This window comes from Triplophysa dalaica, chromosome 20, assembly GCF_015846415.1.
Source record: "Triplophysa dalaica isolate WHDGS20190420 chromosome 20, ASM1584641v1, whole genome shotgun sequence".
Classification (NCBI taxonomy): domain Eukaryota; kingdom Metazoa; phylum Chordata; class Actinopteri; order Cypriniformes; family Nemacheilidae; genus Triplophysa; species Triplophysa dalaica.
The window spans coordinates 5,630,011-5,649,686 of record NC_079561.1 but is presented as its reverse complement, the minus strand read 5'-3'; the positions used below and the strand labels follow the sequence as shown (position 1 = coordinate 5,649,686).

General features: G+C 40.1%; 1 protein-coding gene across 2 annotated transcripts; it reads right to left on the bottom strand.

The window, feature by feature from the left end:
* Positions 1-1,004: 1,004 nt before the first annotated feature.
* On the bottom strand, positions 1,005-19,489 carry arhgef19 (Rho guanine nucleotide exchange factor (GEF) 19). 2 transcript variants are annotated; one of them, XM_056732173.1, is made up of 17 exons: positions 19,334-19,489; positions 17,909-18,323; positions 6,701-7,346; positions 5,998-6,519; positions 5,735-5,867; positions 5,577-5,656; positions 5,258-5,496; positions 5,010-5,170; positions 4,758-4,910; positions 4,533-4,662; positions 4,267-4,341; positions 4,066-4,155; positions 3,439-3,602; positions 2,576-2,734; positions 2,350-2,429; positions 2,031-2,135; positions 1,005-1,932 (listed from the first exon to the last, which is right to left on the bottom strand). In XM_056732173.1, the coding sequence occupies exons 3-17, from the start codon at positions 7,323-7,325 to the stop codon at positions 1,775-1,777; spliced, it is 2,874 nt and encodes a 957-aa protein (XP_056588151.1). In that variant the 5' UTR covers positions 7,326-7,346; positions 17,909-18,323; positions 19,334-19,489; the 3' UTR covers positions 1,005-1,774. The 2 variants fall into 2 exon arrangements, with proteins under 2 accessions (XP_056588151.1, XP_056588150.1); XM_056732172.1 differs by lacking the exon at positions 19,334-19,489 and having other exon boundaries at positions 17,909-18,368.
* Positions 19,490-19,676: the final 187 nt, after the last annotated feature.

Sequence of the window (19,676 nt, the reverse complement as noted above, 5' to 3'; positions counted from 1 at the left end):
GCTGGCTGAGATTTTGACGGAGGTACGTCATCGGTCCATATACATAATTTAGAAAGAAACTAATATAAAAAGTATGATATTGCGCAATATTACAAAGTCTCCAATTCAGATGCATGAAAAGTTTTTGTGTAGTTGCAGGTTGTAGACAGCAGAGGCCAGTGGTGTTAGGTTTACAGTAAGAGAACAGGAGAAAGGTAAGAGGTACTTTTTTTAACCAGCTTAGACCCGACTCCACTGAGAAACACCACACACGGCTTCGGTGTTGACTGACAACTATTTATTTTAAAGTCACACCCAACTTTTTGTTGCCAAGATACAGCTGGTTTCTGATTGGCATTTTGATAAGTCTCTTAAGGGTAAGCCATTCTTTTGACACCAATGTCAACATTGGACACCACAGTAACTTTTGTTACTTATAATAGTCTACCAAAGTTTACCTAGAAATGGTAAATGTGTGCTTACCGTCTTCGTGCTTCAAGATCAAAAAGCTGCTTATTAGCTTATACAGAATAAATATGCTTGACGACTAGCTACAATTTAACATAATAATTTATAAAGTTTACTCCATTTGAGTGTTTATGCTTTCCGCCACTAATAATTACAAAGCATTTATAAAATGAATTCAAAATGTTTCAGTGAGATGTAATAAATTGCTTTAATTACGAATGCATTCCTGGGCCCCTGGAGTCCGTCTCTTATCTGTCTCTAACTGCGGCTTCCTTTCTGCAGCCTTTCACTCTGATTTACTGCAGTTGGAAAGCATTCAAGGTTTTCAGAACAGCTGTGACAAAGAAGCTATTCTACTTACCTTGTACCCGGCTGCTTTATTGCCCCATGGGATATGAGGTGAGTCTGGAATGAAACTCATTTTTATGAGGCATCCTTTGTTGTAGCTGCCTGCATTGCTGGGAATCCCAGTTACAGTAAAGTTCATTTCAAACAGAACTTTTAGGCTGAACTTAAGTTGTGTTTTTTTTTGTCAAAGACAACTTGAGACCTTTCTGGTTAGAATATATGCATTTATTTTATTTACATAGTCACCATAAAGGATTATATCTCAGATGTGATTGATAGAACATGCTCAGGATATCAATACCACACAAATTTCCCATAAAATCAGCATTGCAGACAAGAACAGCATCACTGACATAAATAACATTATCATTTTAATTTATTGTTGTGTTTCTTTTTATGCTAGTAAATTATCATGTGGCATGTGCCTACACTTATATTCAGGTTGCAGTAGCAGCATCATTCATAAGTCCAAAATTTGGTTCCAACGTGCCAGCAGTAGTTGTTACTGTGTGACTGGTGATTTTCTAAAAACAAAAACATACATTTACATCCTACTTTATTTGACCAGGACTTAATTATGAAATGGCCCTACAGTAACAATTTAAATAGTACACTGTTAATTTGCTATGGATTTTCAGCAATGTGCATCCATAGACTGTTAGAAAGCTCTGCACCATATGCTACATGCAGTAATTGACACTATTAAGCTTGCAAATCATAAAGTTAATATCAATAGAATAGCCAGAAGCTTAAAAACCAACAGAAGTGCAAAACCGATGATGACCATGATATTCAAAAACGCAGTGCATAGCTTTATTTTATTCATTCTATCTGCAGTACATATTCGAAGATAAACCTCTATAGTTATACAGCATAACTACAGCTAAAATGTTAGCCATGGCCATTTTAAATACAGTAAATGACTCAATATGTCTAATTCATTCTGGTAGCAGTGAGCTTGGTACCGTACTTAAAGACATTAAAGAGTCTCTCCCTCAAATTTTTGTGAGACACACTTAATGCGAATGTTCTCGCGGAGGTTTCGCAAACGGGCGCTGGGGCTTGTGATCTCCTCCACGTATGTTTTGGGGAACCAGCCCCTCTCTCCATCCGACAACCGGATCCCATCCACCCACCCTGTGAATTGAAAAACATGACAGCTGTAATGTCTTCCAGGAATCTGCTTGAAAGGAAAGAACTGAGTGTATCTAGAAGAAGAGAAATGATTTTTTTACCATCACTTGTTATTGTTATAGCTTGAAGGATGTCAGCCTTTTCCAGTGTCAACTCATCGTGCTCCTGAGCCTGGTAGCTCTTGATGCACTGCACCTGAGATAGATCTGTACGGACACATGCAGATAAACATGAGCAAACATTAGTCAAAGCCTCAGAAGGCAAGTAAAACATCACGTTTTGAGGGCATTCAAGAAAGAGCCAGTGACTGGATTAGCCGCGAAGTTGGCAAGGAATCTTTGAAAAAGAATAAGGGCTTGGTTCCTGCTTGTACGCTGTTAAACCGATGTTGACTTATCAAGTGAAATATTAAGTACAAACCATCATTCTCATTGGTCTGCTCAATAGCTTCTTTTGGATCGGAGGGAAACATGGCTGTGATCCACCTCTGTTTACTGCTCCTGTGTGTAAGAGAGAATGTTCTTCGTTTTATGACTCCCGTGAGGACACAGGTTGATTCAGCTTATCTTTTAGGAACACTAACATTTATTTGTCTTTGACAGGTTTATGAATTTTAATATTTGTGAAAGATGTTGGTCATCCTCACTCTGTGGGTGACTTGAGCAGGATCTGGTGTTTAAGCTGTTGTCCCTCACATAACTGCAGATAGAAGATAAAGCCTGAGATTCCCTGAAGTTTCTGGCTTAGATCTTTAACCTTGAGGTCTTCGATCTTTGCATGTACAAACACCATGAACTTCCATGTGCTGTGACAGGAAAATAGAAAAGTTGTATCTTTAAATACATCTTTACACAATATCATAATGGACCACAGAACCAGTCATAAGGGTGAATATTTCAAGATTGAGAATTATACGTCATCTGAAAGATTGTTATGATAGGAAAATATTTGGCCGTGCTTTGAAAAATGTGGAATCTAAGGGTGCATAAAAATCGAAACATTGAGAAAATCGCCTTCAGAGATGCTGTAGAAGGTCGATGCTATGTCGAAACAGGTTTGTTTTAACGCTCTGTGTTGGTTTATCGCTCTAATAATGTTGTGGAGATTAGATGAACCTGAAAGCTTTACATAGATACCAAACTTGAGAGGGTAATTCCCAAAGAGTGGGCAGCAGCAGCAAGCAATATTTGTAGACGTCTTTCCGGCCATTTCGTTCACGAATTTGCTGCAACCACCCACAAAAATTAAGTTTTAATACATTGACTTAAATATCTTGATGGAACATGATCTTTACTTAACATCCTAATGATTTTTGCCATAAAAAAAATATATATATATATATAATATTTACGCATACAATGTATTGTTGGCTATTGCTACTTACTCCTGGTTTTGTGGTCCAGGGTCACATATTTCATTGTTGGCCTGTTTAAAATGTTTAATGAGTAATTTGAAACATTTAAAAGACATAAACACCAGCTTTTCAGGCAGTCTTGCCATTAGACTTACTCCTTTCTTCGGGACAGCAGAAGACAGTCATTAAACAGGTGAAGGTACACAGGCCGGGTGGTGAGTTTAAACTTTGACCCAGATATACTCAAGTTTTGTGTGTCCACTTCTAATAGTTCGCCATGTTTGACTAGCCAACGAGACTGAGAGATGAGAGGGAAAATCTAGAATAAAAAAGTAACACATTACCAAAATGTTATCGTGCCTGTGCTCTGTTCCAAAACCTGCATGCAAATCTGGAAAGAACATTCTGATTTTGGTCCAATAAGTTCATTTATAATTGAGACACACCTGATCTTCCTAAAAAACCTTGTAGGTTGATAAATAATGCTGTCTCAATTATCGACCAATCTAGGGCATCATCGCATGTATTACGTACAGAAATTGTAATCCCAGAATGCATGGCAAAAGCTCAGAAAAAATAAATCCATTGCGGTGAATGAGATGAAATAAACATTTTAAATAAACATCACATTTCCACAGCACATACGACTATTAAAATCAGTTGTAGGCAGTGGAAAGCGAGGGATCTAGGTTTAGGAACAAAGCATATGTGTGCAAACATTGTACGTTTTCTCAATACCTATAACATATGTCAATTAAATCATGAAAGATATTTAAAAGTACCTTGCCCTCAAAATTAATTTTCTTATTTAGATGAATGAGTTCCTCCATCCTCTTCATGGATTGCACACTGGAGTTGCATTCCTTTATAATCTAGTGCAGTGGGTGAGAGCTTTTTACTTATAGAGCAAATTTTCTTTCACTTTCATTTTTTTGTAAATTGTTGTTTGTTAGAGTCTTACATCCTCTCTGTTAAGGTCTCACCTTTTTGAGCTCATTAAGGGCCTTTGTGGCCGTGTCCTCATCTCGTGATCCAGGAGTTGTTCTTTTAAGGATGTTCTACAATTGACAAAATACTATTACACAACAGAACTGCATTTGTGATGCATCATGTACTATGAATTTACTCTAAATTTGATGGCAGTTTCGGCCATGGCATCATTTAAGATACAATTTGGTACATCTGTAAACAGCGATGTGTCTGATGGATGTTATTACCAAGTGTAAAACAGGGCCTATGAGTAACATACCTCCACCAGCATTTTGAGGCGTGTGATTCTTTGAAAAGGAAGGATGAGGAATGACGTAAGAGGAAGCCTCTGGCATACTGGGTCCTCTTCCAGACGGGCAAGGATTCCAGGGAATTTGGGATTCTCTTGTCTAAAAACCAAAACGCAAATGTTTGCACCTCTTAATGGCAGCCTTAACACCGAGTACATTTTGTCATCAATCGTTTTGGGAAATGGGATGCTTACAGGAGGCGTTGATAGGTCTGTTCCTGATAAGCTTGATTGGTGACATAAGGTAGATAGACCCTCCTCAGAGCAGGACAGTGTTCCAGTACAATGTCACACACATCAAAACGCAAAATGTCCCCTTCTAACCTATGCTCCAGGTCCAGAAGGAACCTGTGAAGAAGAAAATACATTGAAAAAAATGAAGAAACTTAAAACAGTATCTAATGCGTATTTGTAAAAATGGCAAAATTCTTGCCTACGTTCTCTCACCTCTCACTGACTTCTTTCACATCAGGCAGTTTGGAGAAGAGCCACTGCCTCTCCTGTGTGCCCAGATACTCGCAGAGCTCAGCGGACATCATAAAATGGTCAACTGCAATAGACAGGCTGCGTATGTATGAGGCCTCTGATGTCACCAACTCAAACTTGGCCTGAAATGGGAAAACGTCACGAAAAAAGTTATTAGAAAAATGTGTTGGTAGCTTAAGAATTATAAGACATTCTGAATGTCAAATCACCTCCTGTAGTTTGCGCTCTTCATTGCTAAAGTTATCCAGTTGTCCACTGTTGCGAACGTCAGGAATATCCTGCCAGAGGGAGAAGGCAGAGCCTCGCGATGAACGAAATGAACTGGATGGGGAGAGGTTGCCAGGGGATGCTGAGTCCCCTCTTTCTTCATCAGTCCCAGGCTCCGCCCCCTGTTGCCTCTGTATTTCTCTGTTAATAGCAACATCGCTGTATTCCTGATACAGAATCACTGAGAACGAACGAGAAGTGGGTAAATAAAAATATGTATGAAAATAATGAAATTTCACATTTTTCATTTTGCCGACTTACGGTTTGGCAGGAAGCGTGATAGACGTTTAGAGCCACTGGGAGGACTGCCTCCATCCTCATCAATGGAAACTCTTCTCATTCTGTAAAAGAACAAGCCATAAATGTTTTAAATAATGAGTTGAAGTAATCCGTTGAATATGATTGAATGTAAGATCTACCTTTGCTTGAGGAGCTTCCTCTGAATATGTGGGTTACAGTCAGCAGAGGGCAGCGGTGGTGCAGACCCCACAGGACTATGTGGCGCACTGTCACTTGATCCCCCTGAGAAGCGCTGTCTGGAGTTGGGTTTGTCTACAAACACGGAAGGAATAAAGAAGGTATACAAAGGGAAAAGCTTGAAAATTTAGCACCAAAGTGTCATAATGACATCACAGTACAAAGAGTCTTTGATTGAGCTAATCAGTCCTGATGAGTCACTTACAATCCGGGCTGAGGTTTACAGACAGGTGGTGGTCCCGGGAGGCCACGCGAGCAGAAAGGGACTTGCCCAACTTGAGGGTAAAAGAGTTTTTCCTCTGTGAGAGTTGCAAGCGGGAGATGAGCTCAGATGCAGAGAAGCGCCGGCGCTCATTGTCTGCTGAGCGAGAACGGGAAAGTGACAGCAAGGTCCCACTCGTGAGGGCCGGGCCTTCCAAAGTCCCACAATCCTCTAGGCCTAGACTCTGCCTCCCGTCATCATGTACGCACCCCTCCAATCTGGTAGTTTCCTGAAGAGAATCTAAGGAGGATTTTGGAGGGGTTGGTATGGAAAAAGGAGAGAGTTCATCAAGCCCAGGGAGAGGGCTGGAACTTTGGGATGTGGGTATGGTTGTTCCCACTGTGCTAAGACCTCCTTCTACGAATGATTCGAAGGATCCTGGGATCAGATAGTCGCACTCCGGACCTGGGCTGCTGAGAGACTCATCGCTCAAGGTGTCTGGAGAGTACACCCTCATCTTACGCCCTGTTGTCACATTCATTGTACATTAATTCACAACTTTTTACCAAAATTCTCTTGAAACAGAATCACATAGACAATTAAAAACACACACCATGTAATATGCCAATAACTATAACTGCTTTGTGATAATGCAGGAATGTGGGAGGTATGTGTCATGATCCATCTAAGTGAAACTGGCACTTACGCATTGACTTCTCCTTTATGGATCCCAGGGAAGTGCGTCTCTGTGGGCGAACTGGGTCCAGATTTGGGAGCTCTGAGGGGGAAAATGGAGTACTCTGGTGTTGGGACTCCAATGAGTCACTGTCCCCAGGAACATATGTAGGCGACAGAGGCAAAAACAATCCTCTTGAACTGAGACTCTTAATTCCTGGTTCAGACTGTTCATAAACTGTCGCAGGTAAATTAGTAATCGGTGTCCACATTTGTTTCTGAACCACCTCCGCATTATTGCTGTCATGTGTCAAATAATTGTCCAGTGGATTACCGTTCTTAGCAAAGTCTGACGGACTGTTCCCATTGCATCTGACAGGCTCGGAGCAAAGGGAGGAACTGCCCTTTTCTGTTGTATGCGATTGAAATCCATTAGTGTTGGGTTGTTTAAGCTCGTGAAAGGCCAGCGTCTCCTGCTGACACACGGCAATGTGTTGATGCTGCCGCAGCAGAGGCCTACCTTCACGTGAGTCGCTCAGAGCCTGGGTCTCAAAAGAACCTGGGAACCACATGTCAGAGCTCTCGCCTCTGCAATGGAAGGCTTGGAGGTGAGGCTGGAAATCAAGGAGAGCAGAGAATCCATTGCCAGGGAGCATGGCTCAGGATGCACATAGGTACTGCAAATGGGACATAAAGACAAAGAACATAAGATGCTATACCTCAGGTATGCAAGTAAACAATAGATGTATAAAGAAACAACAAAAAGGCATAATCCCTTGTATGTTACACCATACAAAATTGTAAATTATAATGGATTCTAAATTGTAATGGGTCTCTTGTCACATCGCATTGTGCTGCCCCGCATCCGGTGTAGACACGGTGTTAGGTTAGTTGTTTTTGTTTGGCTCAGAGGACTTAATGGGGAGCACATTTATGTTTAATGTATCAATTAGAAGGACGCGGAACCGCCAAGCCGCACAACGTAGTGCTATTGTTTGTAAAAATGAAAATATTGTTTTCTATGAGTGTACACACACCGGCGCCGCCATTCCGCGCCTGTCGGCGTCGCTATGCTACAACTCAGGATGCTGTTCTGAGTCCTGCAGTGACACAACGCACCACTCGCATAATTTAACATCAAATGAGATGCTCTTTGACTGAAATCATCTTTAATGTACACACTGACCTCACCATAAGCTGCGAGAGGCATTTATCTGTTTGGGAATAACGGAAAAATCGTGCATTAATACAGAAAACCTCTTGATTCTAACACATTAATAGAATAGCTTTCCTAGATGCAACGTTGCGGGGCTCCACGCGTTCGCATGTGGTGTGTGACCCAATTTAGTCTCATGTCTGGTTTTTTTTGATACGTTGAAACAATTGAGATAGTAGTTGACATATACAGTTCATTGTAAACTTTTTGTTCACAGATTTTGGGGCGTTTGTTGTTTGATATTTGTTGTTATGATCACAGTAGCTGAGAACAAATTAAAACTTCTAGGGCCATTTTTTTATTCTGTCATAATTTACTCACCCTAGCCTTTTTTCCATTAACATAAATGTCTTTGTTGGATAAGCACAGAAGAAGATAACAAACAAAACCAAACAAAATAACAAACTTTTAATGGACACCCGTTAGTTTGCTTTCCTATTATGGTAGTCAATAGTGCCCCATTTTGGATACAACTATTCTTTCAAATATCTTAGTGTTCAGCAGGACAACAAAGAAAATGCCTACAATTTTCTTTTTTGGATAAACTATCCCTTTAATGGAGACTTTAACAGAAGTCGCATGGAAAAAGAACGTAAAGAGATCTCCTTTGCTTTTTTACAGCTCTTTACGGTATGTACATACAAAAGTATCATCATACTTTTTAAGTTTTCGTATCTCAACAAATAAACACAGCAGATCCCTCCGGCCATCTTTTTATTGTACCAGACTAAAGCACAGCTCAGCTCAGCTTATCCCTCCAGTTCTTGGTGGATTTGACGGTCTCTGTATAGTTTTAAGTTTAAGTCAAATGTGGTCTGGCTGAAATATATTTCTCTCCTCTCCCCCTAGCAGGCTTGACTCGCTGCCACTGCGTCTTCCTGTTTTAATTAAAGAGAGCAGCTTGTAGCCCTCATCCCCTGTACTTATCTACATCACTTACAGCTGGATCCCTCACTCCAAACATAACTGCTCCTAGGCTGTGGCTTCAGCAAGAAGATGTCGGTCACTCAAGGACATTTACGTGTGATCTCTCCAGCTATGATAATGAACCGGGGGCTAGTGTTGCAATGAGCTTATACCTGAGATCGAATACCACACAAAGAAGGCCCTGACAGAGGAGGTCAACTTAGATTCTCTGCCCGTCTCCTCGCACTTTCTCATACATATTTCTAAACAGCTTTCTATTTACCCAAACAATCTGGGTCATGGGAGAAGCAACTCTTATGAGTATTCAGTGTCTAGCCTTGAGGGACAGGCAAACCTCAGACAGCTTGAGCTATCCTGAGGTATTGAAGCAATGAAGGTTCGGCAAACTGTCAGTTCGGATGACCCACATCTTATCCACTGACCCATGAAATAAAGTGAGATGTTTGCTAAACTACGAGTTGAAATCCAAGCAACTTCAACTCTCCCCCACATACAGTTTTGGCCAAATAAAAGGTACAACAAAATAAACCATTGTTTATTGTGATATTTTTCATCTCCATACTCTCAAACAAACATCTGCTGTACTTCAGTTTCCTCGGAGAGCACAAAAGAAGTCTTTCTCTATCCCAGCTTCTCCCTCAAAGCTGAATGTACACACGGCTAATTCTCTTCTCTCCCTCACTGCACGATTCAACATGATCCACAAGTACTTACACGGATATGAAAAGCCCAGGCAATGCACAATCTGACCCTCTACTTTATCCACATCTGCACAACAAACACACTGCACACTAAACCCCAAAACACAAATGGTTACCTGTTCACCACGCTAAACAAAGGATCCCTTTATTTCTCCAGATGGAGAACGTCAGGTGTGCAGGAGATTCGAAAGTAAAGGAACAAATCGGACCCCTCACATGCACTTACTGAAATAAAAGTGCAATCGGTTTATTATGAAGCACTAAAAGAATGTGTTGAAATCATAAGGATTTAAGTTTTAAGAAGCATTAAGCTAACGGTAAAATGTATATCAATTTGTACAGTTACACAAATAAAGCATTGGGTTTTGTGTAAAGCATTATTTTGTAGCCATGTACATGTGCTTCACAAATAAAATGTACTGTTCCAAACGGCCATATAGCAATTTTGTGAATGCTCTACACAACCATCGCTGTACAACAAATTTGATAATATGCTACATTACAGCCCATTATGATACAGCTATAAATTCAATTTCATCTCTCGTCCCTTTTCAAATTTCTAGTAAAATCCAGCATGCAATTTTCCATGTCCTCAACATGTTATTTTCTTATGGTTTTGTCTTTGTTGTATCTACATTCCCTGTAATTTTAGAAGGCTCCTGTAAGTAAAGGCGTCTGCAAAGTAAGGAATAGAAAACTGCCATTTTCTTTATTGTTGTTATGATCAAAGAAGCAGATTCTCCCATCTGACATGCAGAAGCCCGTAAAGAATCACATGACCCAAAAATATGCAACACAATATTCAGGAATGTTAAGATTAACAATGAATATAAAGACAAATTTGGGACTGTAGATTCCAGTATAATGTGCATCTTCACAGACATTTCAGTCTGTATAGTGTAGCTAGACAAACAAATCAGGGATAGGAAATCACTTTTGTCCATTTTCCCTGTTAATATTTAGATTTTTTGGTTTGTTTGAGCACAGGGTCTAACAGTGTGGTGTGATAGGCTACTGTTTGTGTGTTATATTACTCTGAGGCAGACTGACGCCACTCTTCTAATTGGCCTGTGAGGAAGAGCAGAAACTTGGGAAGCTTCATGACATCTGCTTGAGATGATCAAACATCTCGGCTCATTTTCAGCTGCTAAAATGTATCAATGCGAGATACAGATACAAAAAACAAAAGACATTTTTTGTCAAAGAATAGAGAATAATACATTTCAAACATAAAAATAAGGTCAATATTTGCTTAAACTCTTGTAACATCCCAAACATTTTATTTTTTATTAGTATATTTTGTCTGTGGAGCACAAAAAGATGCTGGTTGACTTTAGGCTGTCTAAGGTGTTCAGTTCTTTAACTAATAATGGATGACACTATTATGGAGAGACTACAAAAATTATTCTACAAAACAAATGCTATAGAGCATTTATAGATTTAAATTCTGGTGAGGTGAACAGGGACAACTGGAGGCGGAGAAGACTTTGTTTTTGTTTGGTGTGGGGCCGGTCTGATCCTTTAAACTGCCTGAGGCCTTCCTTCACCTACTCCATCAAAATAGACACTGAAATCCCTTTTCACATTTACAAAGCATTGACATTGCCCTCGACCCTCTCAACACCAACACAACAAAGAGAAAGAAGCCCACAGGTGCGACAATGCCTGCTATATTACACTGACCAGCTACGTTTCTTAGGACCGCCTTGAACCCTGTGGTCCCTTGCCAAAGAAAAATGTTAACAATTAAGAATTAACTGTGCACTCAGCTTCTTTCATCAACACCTCCCGTACTGAACACGCCCAGTCAAATACAGAAGGCTAAACACACAGGCAGTGATGCTAAGTGTGAAAACAAAGCACTGTTATTAAAGCCTGCAGTTTAGGGTATGTGTGTTTGGGTTTAAAGGGATACTCTACCCAAAAATGGAAATTCTGTGATAAATTCTGTCTGAAAATGATGTCCCAGAAATGTCAGATTTCCAAATATCTTTCTTTGTGTTCATCAAAACAATGCAGAAAAAAAAGAACTATCCACAGGTTTGGAAAAACTTGGTACATACATTTTTGGGGAGAGTATCCCTTTAAATAGTGTTATGGCTGACATTTACATTTAGTCATTTAGCAGACGCTTTTATCCAAAGCGACTTACATAGAGATAGGGAGAAACAAGCGATCTGTCATACAGGAGTCATAATACATTAAGTGCCAATACAAATTTACTGGTTTCAACAAAAGCTAGACCACCTGTTGAGAAAAAGGGTTAGATGGTTAGAGGTGTTGATAGAATTGATAATTCATGACATTTTAATAATTATCAAATTAATTGCGCAATTTAAATAGTTATTTAAGTGTCAGTAAATGTCAAAAAAAATAAAAAAATATATATATTATACGGTGTTCTTCTGGCATACTGCACAGAATAGAATTATTAAAACATCAGTTATTGTCTTCATTTGTGCAAGTTTAACTACAAAGATAAAAGGGAAAACAGAATAAAAGTTCCATCAAAGCCTTATATTTACTAGTGGTGGGCCTTTAACGGCGTTAACGCCGTTAACGCAGTGAGACTATTATCGCGCGTTAAAAAAAATGTCGCCGTTAATCTATTCTCAAAGTTGGGTTGGGAGCTGGGTCTATACTACGCAAGCTATGATGACTTTCACCTTGATATTTTAGCGCGGATGTATACCAGCTTAACTGCACTGTACGGAGCGAGAACGAGATTTTTCAACTCGCGTGATTCGCGTCATTCGCGGAAGCGGAAGCAGAAGCCGCCTCATCATCTCATAACCAGGGCTTCATTCGCGCGATTCGCGCAGCAAGTAGGTCTATTGGCTCTTTGCATTAACATATAAATCACTCGCGCTTGACACGCCATTCGCGTTTGGTCTGAACACAACATAACGTTACTGTGAAATTACCGCATCAAACGTGACGTGCTAACATGGATGCAGCTATGAAGCCGCCGGGTTTGCTTCAGGGAATATTAATTTTAAAAAAGCTTCCCAATGGAAACATCGACAAGACTAAGGTTGTTTGCACCTTGTGCAATGCGGAATTGGTTTAAAAAAACACTTTCTCTCAACAGGTAGTGGTCTAGCTTTAGTTAAAATCAGTAACTTTGTATTGAGATCTAATGTATTATGGCTCCTGTATGACATATCGCTTGTTGCTCCCTCACTCTTTGTAAGTCGCTTTGGATAAAAGCGTCTGCTAAATGACTAAATGTAAATGTACTGTAGGAGCTCTTCCAGTCTCAAGTACCACCTAAACGCAAAGAATCCCTTAGCTAATGCGGAAGTAAACACAAGTTCATTTTCCATCCATCCATTTTCTACCGCTTATCCGAACTACCTCGGGTCACGGGGAGCCTGCGCCTATCTCAGGAGTCACAAATTCATTTTATTGAACATAATTTAATTTTCATCACCAATTATCATAGTAGAACAGCTTTCTCAAGCAGTTTGTGATGCATTTTGGAAACAGGAGATGAGCCCCTGGTCTAATGCGCCACCTGGCTTTAGACACCCGTTCTCAAAGACTTACTTTTAGTCATTATTTGGGTAGCACACATTCTGAATGCCTTCGGCAGAATTCAAATGAGCCATTTTAATCTAGATTAATCTAGATTAATCTTGGAATTAATCTAGATTAATCTAGATTAAAAAAATTAATCTATGCCCACCACTAATATTTACATATATCAACTTTTTAAAGATTTTTCTTATAGAAAGAAAATCAGGGCACACTAAAAGTTATTTTATAAAAGAAATAGTGCATGATAGTTTTTTTATGTCTTTGTCAGAACACAGTATTATGTTTAACCGAATAACTGCTAGTCCTGTCAATGTTTGCTCGATTTATACTGCTCAATCAAATCTTCAATGTGGCGTTAAATTTGTGTCACGTGAATAAAATGGTAAAAGCATGTCATTGTTTTAATGTCACAATTCATTCCCATGCAGCGTCCTGTTTTCTATCGCTTTGTGCTTGAGAGTAGAAGCCAGCAATCTCCCCCTCCTTTCTCTCCTTTATTATATGGACAGGTTAAGACTAGTCAATCTGAGCTGCTTGTTTTGAAATGTGATCAGGTATCGCTTGCTTTTAAAGACTGACCGTGTAGCGGGCTTCTATGTACAGAAAATAAGAATGAAACGCAATGCGAAAAAATACAGATTAATATATAAATGTCCATTCTGTGCAATTCAAACATGAAATTTTCCATTCCAAATATCCAAGGGGAAAACATCACATATTCCTGCGTATTCCGTGCTATTTTCTATGTGAGACTTTATTCAGTTTATTGAACGCACACATACACGCATTATTTTATTCCCATTAGATTAAATGGGCCCACCGAGTGCCTGACAAAGCCCGCAGGCTAAAAAGCTAAACAGGTGTGTACAGAGCGGAGCAAGAGAAAGGCCTTTTACACATACCTGTAGGGCTCGGCTTTTTCAGGATCACTTTTCATAGACAAACACAAACATGTGCACGCATACTCAGCCGCCCATGCACATTGACACACATTTGTGCAAGCATGCATTACGAGGAAAGACGCAGATACCGTGACATGCATTTATATGCACATTAAACCATTAAATAGCTTGTTATTGACTAACTGCCAGGTGGGGCATGTAAACCATCAACTTTATCAAAGGACTGAAAAAAATTAAGTCCAAGAGCCTGCCAACACGTTCAAACAACCGTACCCTCTTTCTTACACACGTTTTGAAATCCAATGGCCATTTGCGAATGCAAAACAAAAGCACAATACAACGGTTAACCATTAAGCCCTCAAAAACAAGTTCATTTTCATGGCCGACCTCCACTCTCAATAAAGATCTTTGACACATGCAGAGGCATTCCCCAAATAACTGCGCTTCTGTCATTCCACTTAAATTGCCCAGTAACCAAGGAACAAAGAAAGAGCCTCGTCTGTTTAAACTCACGCAACAAGAACAGGCCCTGTTTGTCCGGCCGCATCCTATCTTTGCCGCCGGGGGGAAGCGTTTTGAAGATCCCTAGTGCTAAGAACGTGCAGTCACACAAACAAGGCCTGTTCTTATTGCTCTCTTCCGTCACCATCTGTTCATTCGGCAGGTGAGCTCTGCTGTTTTTTCAGCCCTTACAACCATTTTTAGGCCAGCCGTACTAATGAGTTGAGTGAAGGGGCCATGAGGATCTGGATAACCCTTCCACCCCGAGTGGCCTTGTTGACCCGATTTTGGCTGGGTGGATAAGGGTAAGTGAGGAGAGAACTTTGCACACGCAGAGCCCAACTGGGATCGAGTATTACAGGGTGGGGCTTGGCGTCCTTTTCACGTTGCAGATCTGGTACGTGTATGTGCAGAAGCAGATTCAGCCTGTTGCCTCCAACTGACAGGTGATGGGGCAGGTGCTCCAAACTCAGGAATGATGGGAGGGAGGGAACCTATAGTTCATTTTATGGACTGTAAATCAGTTCCACTTCAGATTTTCAAAACAGTGAAGCAAGAAGAAAACCTCAATTTTCCGCAAGCCAGTATGTTCTGCACTATTTGACCCGTTTTTATCTCTGCAAGCATGTATAAGAAAGCCAGACCTGCTGAGGACATTGAGATTGCAGTCATGCAAAAACAGACTGGCACAACCGAGCTGGAGGAGTGAAAAGTCACAGGCTATGATAGACATTCCATGGGTCTGTCCGCTCCCCATTTTCTTATGTTCGGATCTGCCAACGGTATTGCCTAATACAAAGTACCAAGACACACCTCGTAAGACCTATCCATGCTTAAGCGCACATCAATCTCTCCTGTTACCAAAGATCCATGAAGACATTGAAATCTGTGCATGTCTTTCAGATACACGTGTTGTTTATAGAATAAAATGGTGAGGCAAAGGTTTCACAGTCCGTCCATTGCGGGTGGAACAAAAACACCTGACCTTTCTTCATTGAAAAGAGTCCCATAATTGTGTGGGATAATCTGTGTTACTAAAAGGGTATCTGTTACACATCCAATGGAATGACACAGCAATGCTTTCTGAGGCTTTACGGGATGAGAATAAGAATGAAGATGAAAAAGGGAGGGAGATTTTAGTGTGATGTGATACTTTTTTGTTTACATCATATCCTCGTGTGGGCTTCACACACGGCCCATGACAAAGATACAGCTTTTATTATGAGGTTAGACGAATCTCAGTTTCCAGACAAATGAGCAAACCCATAACACTTAAAAAGCCGAGACTACAAATACAGAACTAAGGCCAGTTTAAACGCTGCAAAAGAATGTTTTCTTATTTTCAAGTAAAAACCTAACTAAAACTAATTTTATAAACTGCAAGACTTTGAAAATCTGAACATTCTTTTTTAAACTAGACATCATACACTTAACTCTAACTGATAAAACCTGCAAACTGCCACAGACTTTCTACAACTAGTCCAGACTGAAAATCTGAGCAAAATCTGAGCAAAAGTCTTGTAGCGTGTTTTAACCTTTAGATGCAAAATTGCATTAGATGATTGTATAACTGACTGTATAATAAACCGTCTTTTGCTTATTTTCTTATTTCCAGCTTTGTTCTGCAAAATGTTACTGCAATTATTATATTATATTTTGTATTAAAACATGTTGCATAATTTTGTCTTGTTTCAAGAGTGTTCTCATTTTTACTAGAGAGAGTAAATACTGAATGAAAACTCTTTCCAAGATTTGTATTGTTTAATCATTTTGTCTGGGCACCCAAGATAATTGCTGTTCCTCTCACAGCAGTGTAGAGAACATAAAGCTTACCATCAGACAGGTGCTAGACCATAACAGCCTCCAGCCCCCCCCCCCCCCCCCCACCCCACACTAACAAAGAAAACAAAACGCATGCTCCACACATGGCATGAAACAGCCAAAAGTAGAAGCACTTCATAAACACAATAACAAACACACTAAATAGATACTGAATTATAAATCTTGAATTGAACAGAACAGCAACTTCTCCAAACCTATGACAATGATCAAACATATACAGGAAAGCAATGAGATTTCACAAAGAATAAAAAGTTGCTCCTGCTTCCCAAATGTCTCAAAAAAATACCCCAGTTATGTAATGTGTGTCCTCTGAAGTTTCCAGATAAGATCTCATCAATGTCACAAACCATGATTCACCATTAAACCAAAGCGACTTAAACTCGAACATTACTAATAACATGAATCCAACACCAAATATTTACGACTTCGCTATCTATGTCTACAAAATATTTCAAGAAACGTTTGATATTGTTTTGCAGTGCATGTGTTTAAAACAAACATCAATTATTTCATGCAAAAAATAACAATTTAAGTCAATTTAATGACAGAAAGGAAAAAATCAACCTACACAAAGCAACCCTTAAACCCCACAGCAAGACCCTCAGTTCAGACTCCCCCACTGAGTTTTCCCCATATAAAGCAGACAGTAAACTATGCTGACATTGAGTTCTGCTGTGCTGCCATCTATCCGTGTACAATTCTTTAAAAGCTTCAGTCCGGCTGTGTGTCCCAGGCATGCACTCACCTGCCCCTCTCGACTGAAGCTCACGCATGTACACTTACCATATCTGCTCCCTGCAGCGCTTTAATATGTAAGCCTAATATCCTGCTTAATCTATCGCACTATTATGCATGCCAGATTAAGTAGCTTGCAAACGCTTAATAGCGCTGGCGTATTTACATCTGATTTAGTTTTTTAACACGGCTGGAGGGCAGCGTTTCTGTCGCTCATCCAGGATTTTATAAACTGGAAAACATCCCACATCTATCATGAGCTTTGTCTATGCGGGTGAGGAGTATCAGATATGCAAAGCTAAATATTATACTTCATGCATGAGAGTCTACAGCTATCTGAAAAATATTTTGTGAATGATCTTTGTTTGTACAACCTTCACGGTGCCACGCAGTAAACAGGAAGCAGTTTTATTTCTGCTGTTGGCTGTAGCTCCTTATACAGCATGACACATTTGAAATATGAAAATCTCAACACTTTCTTTCTTAACTGTGAACAAAAAAAATCTTTTAGGGATTCGGTATTTGGCATGTCACTATTTTGTATTTATGACAGCATGAATGTAAGTTACCATGGTTTGCTCAAAACAACGACCTGTTAACCCAGCATCATTCCTTGCAAATTTGCCTTCATTATTGACAATTTTTTTTAACTGTGCCTCATTACATTTTGTATTTTAAAAATTATTTTTGTCTAAATGAGAATTTGAATCCTACAGTTTAAGTGTCCTCGGATTTCAGGATCCCACCGTATGTATAACATCTCATGTAAACAATAACATAAGCGCAAAACTCTTAAATACTTAAACACAAATTGCTCAACATTCTGGTGGTATCATCTAACATGCAACAGACCGAAATGTAAAGAAAGGCAGTACCTCATTGGTATCAGTGGACTGCAGGCTGGATGGGGTCCAACTTCAGTGTGCAAATCCAAGCCATACAAGATTGCGGCTGAAATGTTATAGCCCCCATGACTTCCTTGTGTTCCTCTTGGTTATTGTCCTTCCCATTAGCTTCGCTCCTCTTATTAGCAAAACCCAAAAATGTATGAAACAGAAAAAAAATAGTTCTAGCTACTTAAAAATGCAAGTTTCATCTCCGTATTGTTTCTCTTTCCTTATCTCCCCTCTCTGTCTGGCACCAGATGAAGAAAGCCATTTGTCCTCCAGTCTCACGCGGTCTCAGGCCCCCTCTGCCAATTATTTATGGTTTTATTTCTAACACCTGCCAGCAAAGGAAAAGAAGGAGAGGGAGACGAGAGCTGTCGTCTGGTTTAGAGGAGAGTCCTTCCTGCCGAGGAGGGAGACAGAGCACAAGTGTGTGTGTGGGTCTGGATTCCTATGTGTCAACAGCAGTACTTTGCAAGTGGATAGCAGGCAGTTGGTTAGGAGGGAGCTGAGAGAGGGAGGGTTAGTTTGGGGGGAAGTGAGATAGAAATGGGAAAGAGGAGGGTGGGATAAAGGCTGGATGTGAATATCCCTCCGTGCAAGCGAGTGTGTGTGTGTGTTTGTGTGTGTGCGTATAATTAGGTAAGTATCGGTTTGAAGGTGGCAAGTAGCTGAGAGGGCATGCTCCAACTCACTCAGATATGCTCTTTAAATCCTCTCTAACGCTCTCCTTTTCACACACACTCATTTATTGACTTATAAAGGACTGAGTGGTTTATCAGGCGATCATTACAGAGATGAGCTAACTCTTTGGGAAGACTGACAGATCATCTCGTTTGTTAACAAAACCTTTTTAGGTTAATCCATATCTATTGATAGGGAAAAGCGATTGGTGTCGTGAAACAGGCTGCTCTGGTTTGCTCTTATTGAAGCACATGGAGGCTGTTATTAATACAGTAGAAAGAACTGCTGTCCACGTTGCATATTTCAGCACTTTAACATGTAGCAACCCACCCCTCCTGCAGGCTGAATGGCGCAGGAACGCACAGCAATCATAACAATCAAAAAATGAAGAAGAGCAGGAGAAACCGAGAGAGAGAGAGCGAGAGAGAGAAAGCAAGGGGAAAAAGTCAAGGAGCTCTAGGCAAGGGAGATTCTTTTTCGGTTTTGGGTGGGTGGGGATAGAGAGAAATCATTAACAGAACACCTGCCTCTTCCTGACTTTTACTGTAATAAATCAGAGGAGCTTGGTCCATCCGGTTCGCATTTTTTCAGGTAGTAATTCTTAAAAACGAAATTCAGTTCAATGAAGTTTCAGAGTGGGTGTGATACGAATGGTTTCACATTGACTGTTTACTAAAGTAAATGTTTATGTAGTCCCATCCCAAAAAGGTAAATATCACTCTCACGTACCTTCTCTGGATGGGTGTGTTGAATGATCGTCCCGCTGCTACAAGATCAGCAGATTCTGTAGCCATCTTGAAGAATCGTGTGATCGTCTCTTCCGTCAGCACCTGACCAATCATATCTGATCTCTTTTACTCTTTCTATCAAAAAAAACGTATCTTTGAATACTGTGGTAGGCTTAATGGGACCAGTTTTATTGAATTTATACTTTTTGTTGTCCCTATGTTGTTCCAATTTCTTCCATAGTTTACCTCATTTATAAGTCGCTTGGGATAAAACCGTGTGCTAATTGAATTAATGTAAATGTATTGTAGCTTAACGCGTAATGATGTTCACGTGATCAAATGTA

Excerpts from the sequence above, each read along its gene's own strand:
- arhgef19 (XM_056732173.1), bottom strand. The coding sequence starts at position 7,325 with ATGCTCCCTGGCAATGGATTCTCTGCTCTCCTTGATTTCCAGCCTCAC. Across the intron at positions 4,663-4,757 it reads CAGACCTATCAACGCCTCCT|ACAAGAGAATCCCAAATTCC; the intron begins GTAAGCATCCCA and ends TTTGGTTTTTAG. Across the intron at positions 2,735-3,438 it reads CTGCTGTCCCGAAGAAAGGA|CACATGGAAGTTCATGGTGT; the intron begins GTAAGTCTAATG and ends TTCCTGTCACAG.